The sequence below is a fragment of the Sinocyclocheilus rhinocerous genome, unplaced genomic scaffold (genome assembly GCF_001515625.1).
Source record: "Sinocyclocheilus rhinocerous isolate Xijiao unplaced genomic scaffold, SAMN03320098_v1.1 scaffold737, whole genome shotgun sequence".
Classification (NCBI taxonomy): Eukaryota; Metazoa; Chordata; class Actinopteri; order Cypriniformes; family Cyprinidae; genus Sinocyclocheilus; species Sinocyclocheilus rhinocerous.
The window spans coordinates 85,164-95,568 of NW_015632805.1; the positions used below are offsets into that span (position 1 = coordinate 85,164).

At 33.2% G+C, this 10,405-nt stretch overlaps 2 protein-coding genes across 2 annotated transcripts in view; one reads left to right on the forward strand and one right to left on the reverse strand.

Annotated features, from left to right (window-relative positions):
- Positions 1-10,405, forward strand: part of LOC107743064 (myotubularin-related protein 3) — a 47,978-nt gene that overhangs the window by 28,709 nt on the left and 8,864 nt on the right. Inside the window, exon 20 of the mRNA XM_016556168.1 lies at positions 121-323. Coding sequence (XP_016411654.1) covers positions 121-277 — 157 coding nt within the window. The 3' untranslated portion in view covers positions 278-323. The remainder of the gene's footprint in view (positions 1-120; positions 324-10,405) is intronic.
- Positions 6,304-10,405, reverse strand: part of cita (citron rho-interacting serine/threonine kinase a) — an 84,434-nt gene continuing 80,332 nt past the window's right edge. Inside the window, exons 45-46 of the mRNA XM_016556183.1 lie at positions 9,345-9,690; positions 6,304-6,522 (exon numbers count right to left, since the gene is read on the reverse strand). Of these exons, the coding sequence (XP_016411669.1) occupies positions 6,499-6,522; positions 9,345-9,690 (370 nt within the window). The 3' untranslated portion in view covers positions 6,304-6,498. The remainder of the gene's footprint in view (positions 6,523-9,344; positions 9,691-10,405) is intronic.

A 10,405-nucleotide genomic window follows, 5' to 3' on the forward strand; every position in this document is an offset into this window, starting at 1 on the left:
GGACACATATATATATATATAGTGAAACTGAAGTACTTGTATTAAGTCTATATCTATAAAACAGCATTGGAAGTTTAAACTGCTCACAGACACTCACCAGACTCTCTCTCGGTCCTCTAGGAACTGTGGGAATGTTTTCTGCGGCAGCTGCTGCGATCAGAAGGTGGCGGTGTCGAGTCAGCAGCTCCGTGAGCACAGTCACGTGTGTCAGGCGTGTTGCAGTCACCTGCGGCCCCCCGCCGAGCTGGAGAAACCCATCGCCGCCAGCTCCAACTGAGAGCCGCATCCGGCCCAATAAACCAACCCCTCGCTCACACAGAGCCGTAAGAGTGACTGACTTCTGTGCAACACTAAACAACACTTCAGCATCTGGGGCGAGTCACACACATCTTATCAGAAATTCTAAAGAATATTCAAAAGTGCAGTTCCTAAAAAAAAGTTCTCAAATATTTACTTAAGGTGAGACACTGCAGGTGAATAGGGTAAAAAAAAATTAACTAATAGTTATCGCCAAACTCAGTTGATCGATTACATTAATAATTGCAAACATTTTTTGTATTACAAGTTTTCTAAAATGTTATTTAATTATGCTACTAAATATGTGCTAATTTGCATAAATTTCTAGTACAAAAATCTGAACACTGGATGAAGTCAGCTTCAAAATTCTTATTTAATTTTTTGACAATTTGTGACCCTGGAGCACAAAAGCAGTCTTAAGTCGCTGGGGTATATTTGTAGCAATAGCCAACAATACATTGTATGGCTCAAAATTATACATTTTTCTTTTATGCCAAAAATCATTAGGATATTAAGTAAAGATCATGTTCCATGAAGATATTTTGTAAATTTCCTACCGTAAATATATCAAAACTTAATTTTTGATTAGTAATATGCATTGCTAAGAGCTTCATTTGGACAACTTTAAAGATGATTTTCTCAATATTTAGATTTTTTTGCACCCTCAGATTCCAGATTTTCAAATAGTTGTATCTCAACCAAATATTGTCCTATCCTAACAAACCATACATCAATGGAAAGATTATTTATTCAGCTTTCCCAATTTTTTTTTAGATTGGTTTTGTGCTCCAGGGTCACATGTTAGAGTCAATCTTGTGTTTGTTTCTCCATAATTCAGAAAATACTTAAAACAATATATTTTCACAATTGTGGGGGGAATAAAATGTATATAATCAAGCAAATTATATATGACCAAATCACCGTAAAAACCTTCAGGATACAGACGGGAATAAAAATGTAAAGTGCTACTGAAGTGGAGATTTATGGCTCGGTGTAGGAGAAAAAAACTCATTTTGAGAAAACAGCTTTTGAAAATATGTAATTGAAATCTATTGACACAAATAGATAAACGGTGTCTTTTGGATGTTTTCTTTCCATCAGATGTTTTTTACCATCAAAAACAGTGTTTTTGCCTGCAGTGTCTCCTTTAAGAAGACAAACGAGCTAAATTTGTAATCAGTGCATGATGTTTCTTCCCAGATTCACTGATCGATGCAATGAAAAACACAAGTTTGACCGGATTCACAAAAATCTTCTCAAAAAATAAGTTAAGGCATTTAAGACAAATTCCAAGAAGTTTGTACGATTCATGAAAATATGATGAAATTAGAGGTGCTCTATGTAATTTTTTGACTCCTCTAAAGCCAAAAAATAACACGTTTGTAGATATTTAGGAAACGTCATGTCTCTGAAAAACAGTGCTATAGCCAGTAATTGTACTCTGAAATGTGCATCAATATTACATACTGCCCCTTTAAGACATTCCCTAAGATTATTTTTAAGTTTGTACAATTCATAAATATTCTTAAAGACATTAACACATTTCTTAAGATAAATTCCAAGAAGTTCATAAGATTTGCGAACATCTTCTGAAATTAAGACACTTCTTACGATAAATTGCAAGTTCTAATGCTTCACGGAAATATTCCTAAGAAAACATTTCTTACAATAAATTCCAAAATCTGTACGATTCACAAAAACCTTCTGAACACATTTAAATGACAAGTTCATTTGATTCATGTAAATGTTCTTAGAAAAGAAGACATTTCCTAAAGTTTTTGTGAATTGTGAACTTTATGGAATTTAAGTCATTTCTTATGATGAATTCCAAGGTCATGATACACAAAAATCTTCTTAAGAAAGAAAGAAAAGTGCGCAAGAATGTCTTATTTTTATTCTCAAGAAGAAAATGCCAGGCTTTATTTGGAGTTTATCTGATTTCACCTAGATTCATAAAAATAGAGATAAAAAAGATATTTCTAAAGATAAATTCCAAGAATATTCTTAAATGAAATTCTTGAATAAATTCTAAGCAAGTTTTAAAAATAATTATCAATTCTGCTGAATGAAAACTTTATTAATTATACATTTAATTACACGTTTTTGTCGAGTTGTTACTAAATTTCAATAAATTCATTAAACGTCTTACCTTTGGGCATTTAAGACTAGTTTGAGGTTATTTTAATTTTTAATTAAGGAAATATTTTATTATTTTTAAACTTTAAAAGTTATGATGATTTTAAGAACTTTTTTTTTTCAGGATGTCATTTGATTCATGTAAATGTTCTTAGAAAAGAAGACATTTCCTAAAGTTTTTGTGAATTGTGAACTTTATGGAATTTAAGTCATTTCTTATGATGAATTCCAAGGTCATGATACACAAAAAGAAAAGTGCGCAAGAATGTCTTATTTTTATTCTCAAGAAGAAAATGCCAGGCTTTATTTGGAGTTTATCTGATTTCACCTAGATTCATAAAAATAGAGATAAAAAAGATATTTCTAAAGATAAATTCCAAGAATATTCTTAAATGAAATTCTTGAATAAATTCTAAGCAAGTTTTAAAAATAATTATCAATTCTGCTGAATGAAAACTTTATTAATTATACATTTAATTACACGTTTTTGTCGAGTTGTTACTAAATTTCAATAAATTCATTAAACGTCTTACCTTTGGGCATTTAAGACTAGTTTGAGGTTATTTTAATTTTTAATTAAGGAAATATTTTATTATTTTTAAACTTTAAAAGTTATGATGATTTTAAGAACTTTTTTTTTTCAGGATGTCAGATTCTTCATAAGAAACAACTTTCTGAAGAAATATTTTTACCAGTGAAACGATTAATCGCATCCAAAATAAAAGTCTTTGTTTACAAAATATGTGTGTATTATGTCTATATAAATACACACACATACAGTAAATATTTACATGCATATATTTATATTCTTATATTTTATATAAATATATTTTTCATGAATATATACATGCATGTGTTAGTATTTATATATATATATATACATAATAAATATACACAGCACACATATATACTGTATATTATGTAAACAAAAACTTGTTTTTAATTGCGATTAATTGTTAAGACAGCACTAATTTTTAGGAATAGAAAATATTCTTAAATTTGAAAACGAGAAAATATTAAGAATTTTATTCTTTGTGAATCTGGCCCCCAAGCTTTTCCTTTGATTATTTTTATATGGCATGCTTCAAAAAGACTAAAAATGGTGCACAATGTTGATGTTAATAAGCAGGAGCTGCAGTGAAGAAAGAAACTCTTACGGGTTTGAAGCACCATGAGAGCGAGTAAATGATGACTGAACTTCATTTTCATGTGAACGTCTTGTAGGACACGGCTCTTATAATCATGTTCTCCTGACGGATCTGCTCGGAGGAGTTTAGCACACTTGAATCTGTGTATATTATGTGACGTGTACAGCCCATGCAATGAAAGCCTGATGAACTCTAGCAATACATGCACAGGATCTCAGAGCGTGGCCTGAATCTCATCAGGACGATCTGTGTCTGATCTCAAACACGTCTGCTGATGAAATCTCCCACAATGCTGCTGTCGTTCCTCTCTGTGTTTGTACGAGCCGCCGCTGTCGCTGATGGAGGCGCTTGTGTGAATGAAACTAAAGCACAGCACACTGCCAACCTGAACCACGTCTGTCTGGTTTTTGTATCATATTTGATCCATCAGGCTTTTATGGCTCATATAGACAGTTATAGTGAGAATATGGAGGAAAAAGCTGCTTAATTTTATTCAAAAACTGAGCAAAAATATGCAATCTGGAGCAGACGCTGATATTTATATGATGGAATTCTGATGCTTGTAATGTAAATCAGTGTAACTCTTTATAACAGATACTGACATAAAATGATCTAAGTATCAGTCGGCGCTCTATATCTCCAGTAATATGTCTTCACAAGACGAGATTGAAATGATCCAAACATATAATGCAATGATTATTGAGAGATGAAGAAATAAACATTAATCATTAAGAGCCTGAAGGAAAAGAAAAACTGCTTAATATGAAATACCCCATTGAAATTGAGATTTGCTGAATAAATAAGCTTTCCGTTGATGTATGGTTTGTTAGGATAGGACAATATTTGAAAATCTGGAATCATATTTGGCCGAGATACAACTATTTGAATATCTGGAATCTGAGGGTGCAAAAAAAATCTAAATATTGAGAAAATCATCTTTAAAGTTGTTCAAATGAAGTTCTTAGCAATGCATATTACTAATCAAAAATTAAGTTTTGATATATTTACGGTAGGAAATTTACAAAATATCTTCATGGAACATGATCTTTACTTAATATCCTAATGATTTTTGGCATAAAAGAAAAATGTATAATTGTGACCCATACAATGTATTGTTGGCTATTGCTACAAATATACCCCAGCGACTTAACACTGCTTTTGTGCTGCAGGGTCACATATATTCTATGCAAACACGTAATTATGTGACTTAACTGCAGTGTTATCAATCAACTTTCCATGTGTGGTGGATCTATAAATTACCACAAAAATATATTTTGTAAATAAATGAGGAAGCATTTCCCAGAACCTGCTAAATTTACACTTCAATCTGCCGATGTTTAAACCAAATCAGGGTTATTATCAGAAGGTTAAACTAAAACTCAAAGATTCAGGGGAAAAAAAAGTTACTTGAAATAAATGTTAACTGAATTAAAATGTTTAAAAACGTGCGTTGGCAATTGGCTTGAAAATTAAAATAAAAAAAACGAATTTATTAGTTAACTAAATTAATAATAATCAAAAACTACTAAAACTTTAACTTGATTTAAAATAATAATGGAATATATAAAAATAAAAGTTAATACAAAATATTAGTAAAAACTATAACATTGAACCCCCAAAAAAACGCAATTTTGTAACCTGTTTTTTAATTCAGAGCCAAACTACAGGGGGTTAAAAATGACTTCAGAAAGATGGCAGCATCATTATATTAATTTTACACAGAGATCAGCAGGTTTATTAGTAAAATCTGTTGACTTCAGCAATCTTTGTTACATTATACACCGATGGTGACCATTCAAAAATGGGAAAAAGTTTTTTTCTCCAAAGTTTGCATGCCTGTATTTCAAGTAGTATTGAAGATATCTTAACGCCCTTTTAGATATTGGGTCTCATTTGGCATCTTCATTTTTTAAGGCCCTGTGTATGGTTCGGTTCCAGAGATATCTAAACATGGCTCCAGGAGTATATTGTTAAATTGCACACATTTTCAGCGGTCAAAAACCAAATGTGGGTCACTTTGCATAAATATGATACTTCATTTCTTTTAAAGAGGAATATCTGAAAAATACATAATGTTGAAACTAGAAATGTATCTCATTTCCTTCTGTCAAAACTGTATTGAATGCCATAAATATTCTTTTCCCAAAGTTTGAGTGCCTGAAACTCAAGAACTATTGAAGATATTACAATATGATTTTAGATTCTAATTCCTTTTTTTTACTTATGGAATCTTCATTTTCAAGGCCCTACATCGTTCAGTCCCAGACATATGGACTTATAATATTAAAAGCCAAACTAGAGCAGCATCAGACTCTTATGAGGTCAACATAAAATCAAAACTGACTTAATAAACGCTTTTGGTCTCATGATTCAATCCATTTCAAAGTTCATCCTCATAATCTTTCATCAAAACGTAACAACTCGCTCCACTTCAGAAATCATCTTGTCCCACATTTATTCTCATTAAATATTCAGTTTCACCTGAATAAAAAAAAAAGATTATAAAAGTACAGAAAAACTCAGACGCAGAGGCTCAGATAAAGATAAACTTTAGTTTATTAGTGGCTATAGATAATGCTATCAGACCATAATCATAAAAAATGAGAAAACAAAGGCTACATTTCTGGTTAAACATCAGCGCGAATGAAGTGAACGGAAATGAGAGTGTGTGTGTGAGAGAGAGAGTGTGTGTGTGTGTGTGTGTGTGAGAGAGAGAGTGTGTGTATGTGTGTGTGTGTGAGAGAGAGAGTGTGTGTATGTGTGTGAGAGAGAGAGAGAGTGTGTGTATGTGTGAGGTTTAGTAAACGCTGGCCGGATCTGTGTGTGACCGTCTTGTGTTTGTAAGGCCTTGTGAGCGAGACGTTGTGCTGAGAGTTTCCTCATCCGGACGAGATCTGATGTTCTTCACTGATGACTCTTACACCGATGACTGATCCCACACCTGCTGGACACACAAACACACACCATTAACACCAGCAAGACCAGTCACAAACTGTGTCTGAAATCTCTCACTCGTTCACTAATCCCTATATAGTGTATGACAGTTGAGTGCACTATATCAGAAAGGAGTGAACTAAATAAGTGAACGGATTCGGCCGGTGACGTATACACGGCGTGTGAGACTTGGAGCTGTTGCAAAAACATCGTCATGTACTTTATTTTAGAAAATAATATTAATAGCAATAACACTCAAAATGACTTTATTTTGTAATTATACATACCTCCGCGTCAGCTTTGTGGTTTCATCGATGGTATATTATTAATTTGTATTGTAATGCTTTTATGTTCATAATCATTAAGTACTATTAAAATACTGAGATCAAAAATAAACACATTAACACGTTCATAATTTTATGTATTTATTATTTTTAGTTTCTTGACACTCTCATGAGCAGCGTTTTGAGCTCAGATAAGAATTAATAGGCGACCGTTATATTTTACAGCAGAATGAATACACTACCTACTGTGATTAACGAACATTTTTTAATTATCCACCAAATTATCATCATTTTTGTAAGTTAACAACAATGCCACCTCAGTAAATTAGTAAAATATTAAACTTGAGTTATTGCCTACATAACATATTTTAATATAATGTATGAAAGCTTTGTGGTTTCATCGATGGTATATTATTAATTTGTATTGTAATGCTTTTATGTTCATAATCATTAAGTACTATTAAAATACTGAGATCAAAAATAAACACATTAACACGTTCATAATTTTATGTATTTATTATTTTTAGTTTCTTGACACTCTCATGAGCAGCGTTTTGAGCTCAGATAAGATAATTAACAGGCGACCGTTATATTTTACAGCAGAATGAATACACTACCTACTGTGATTAACGAACATTTTTTAATTATCCACCAAATTATCATCATTTTTGTAAGTTAACAACAATGCCACCTCAGTAAATTAGTAAAATATTAAACTTGAGTTATTGCCTACATAACATATTTTAATATAATGTATGAAATAAACGTTAAAGCAGAAATAATAAAGATGTAAACGTCATCTCTCATTCAAACTCGCCGGTTCTCCGCATTGGATTGTGGGAAATAGTGCTAAAGGTATCAGTTATTATATTAATTTAAACTATTATCAATCAGTTATACTAATTTAATAAATACATCTTAGTGTCTTAATTGTTTAGGTTTTTATAACGCATTATCATTAGGTTCTTGTTGATCCACTGGTTCACATTTACAGCTGTGTTTGCTGCGTAAAAATATGGGTCGATTTTCACATTGGTCTGAATTAGAGATGCACCGATTCCGATTTTCTTTCTAAAAACTATAATTGACAGCATATACAAACAAAAATCGATACTTTTTTAATGCAAAAAAAAATTACATCAAAATTATTAAACATGACAATTCCCCCTAATCTGGACAAAGTTACAGATGTTCTCTCACTTAAACAACTCTCAAAATAAAGTGCTCTGTGACTAGAAGAGGTAGAAATAATTAACTGGAAAGGAGTTGCTGTCTTTAACAAAACGGATGTCATTTCCTACTGCGTTTCTTAAATTGTCCTTTTTTCACTAACCTTATTATGTGTCATCTTTCACCTCAAATTCTTACATTGTTTCAATTAATTCAGTTAGAATAATAAGAAACTGTAGAGCTGTTACCATTCAAATGAAACCAGTATCAACAAACTCTACTTTACAGGAAGCTGCATCTGAAGTGGCATTAGATGTATTTACAGACTGTTTGATGAAGCTGAGCTGCCATAAATGCATTTACACTGCAAAATTTTCGAATGCATAAATAATTTCATAAGATTAATGTTTTAAATATGTTTTAAACATACAAATAAGAAATGTTGGGAAAATGCAATGATAGTTTTAAATATGAAACCAAACCAGTAGGTGGCGCCAAATGACTGTTTGAATGAGTGAGTCATTCATTCAACAGATTCGTGCAAACTAGGGATTGTTCATTTCGGTTATTTTTCCTAACTGACAACCGACGCTCGTTAACCGATTGTTAACCGACAAGATTATTTTAAATTAGAAAGGATAAGTGTCTGTGACACGTTAAAAAATACTAACATTTGTTTTCCGGGGATTAATTTTACATGCGCAAAAAGCAGCAAACAACACCTGTTGCGCTTCTGCGAGCGGAGAAAAACATCATAAAGCTAGGCTATATATATATATATTTAACGAATAAATAGGCCTATACGAGAAACATATTTTTACTTAAATTATGAGTTAAGAAAATGAAAGAAAAACAAGTAGCCTAAATCATATATTATAAATTTCTTCTTTTTTTTTTACTACCGCAGTATGCATCTATAACTTGCTGGTTGTTCTGTTGGCGCTCATTTGTTTTGATTTCTGCACGAGTCAGATTCCAGATTTTCAAATAGTTGTATCTCGGCCAAATATTGTCCGATCCTAACAAACCATACATCAATGGAAAGATGATTTATTCAGCTTCAGATGATGTATGCATCTCAATTTCACAAAATTGACCCTTATGACTGGTTTTGTGGTCCAGGGTCACATAAGGCAATTGTTGTCTTCCCGTCCCCAAATTTAAGACCTTTTGAAATCATAATTAAGACTTTCTTGTACCATTTAAGACTTTTTATGGCCTTACATTTGATACAACTAAATGGTATATACTGGTGTTTTTGATCAATTGGAGTCACTCTGAATTTTGAACACTAGACTGGTGCTCAAGATCTCAATTGAGCCTTTAATGCATCATCGAGTGTGTGTGTGTGTTTGGTGTGTTCAGTCGTCCTGACCTTGTTAACAGTGTTGATAGGGGTTCGAGCTGATCCCGTGTGCAGTCTTTGGCGGGGCTCCTCAAACGCGCGGCCGGGTGACCTCTCCCTGCGCAGGTCCATGACTCGTCCCGGTGAGCAGTCCAGCCGAGGGTCCATCATCCTGCCGGGGGACCGCTCCAGCCGGCCCGGGGGCTTCTCTCTGTCCAGGGGCCGCACGGGAGACTTGTCCCGCCTGAACTCGGTGCGAGCCTCGTGGTAGCGGTGGGGCGTCCCGGGCTGGTAGAGGCCCTCCTGTACATCGGGCATACCAGCCAGACGCTTGGAGATGTGCTCGTTATAGGTGGGAGGACCGCGCTTGTTTGGGCTGCCAGAAACCGGGAAGAAAGAGTCGAAGTCAGTCGCCTTCATTTACACTAGTCAACATTTGAAGTGGATCAAAAAAAGTTCATCAAAGCCAAAGACAAGAACGCATTTTGGTTTTAGGACAACTTTGATGAAAGGTTTTGATCCACTTCAAAGGTGGACTCGTGTAGTTCACAGAAAAATATCAGTTTCCACCAAAACACCTCGAAGTTGTGTTCAGCAGTCAGTTTCTTTAATTTACACTATTTTTGAAGCAAATTCATTTGTAAAGATGATTTCCATGGGTTATTTTACAACAAATGTACAATGTAATATTAGATATAAACTTTATGTAAGTGACAGTAAACGTTACAACTGTATATATGTGTACTTATTTGAAATATGAATATAATATACTTTTATTCATCAAGGATGCATTAAATGGATCAAAAGTCACAGTAAAGACATTTATAATGTCACAAAGATGTCTATTTCAAATAAATGCTGTTCTTTGAACTTTCTGTTCATCTGTGAATCCTGAAAAATAAAATGTATCACGGTTTCCACAGAAATATTGTGCAGCACAACAGTTTTCAACATTGATAATAATCAGAAATGTTTATTAAGCAGCAAATCAGCATATTATACTGATTTCTGAAGATCATGTGACACTGAAGACTGGAGTAATGATGCTGAAAATACAGCTGCGCATCACAGAAATAAATTACAGTTTAACA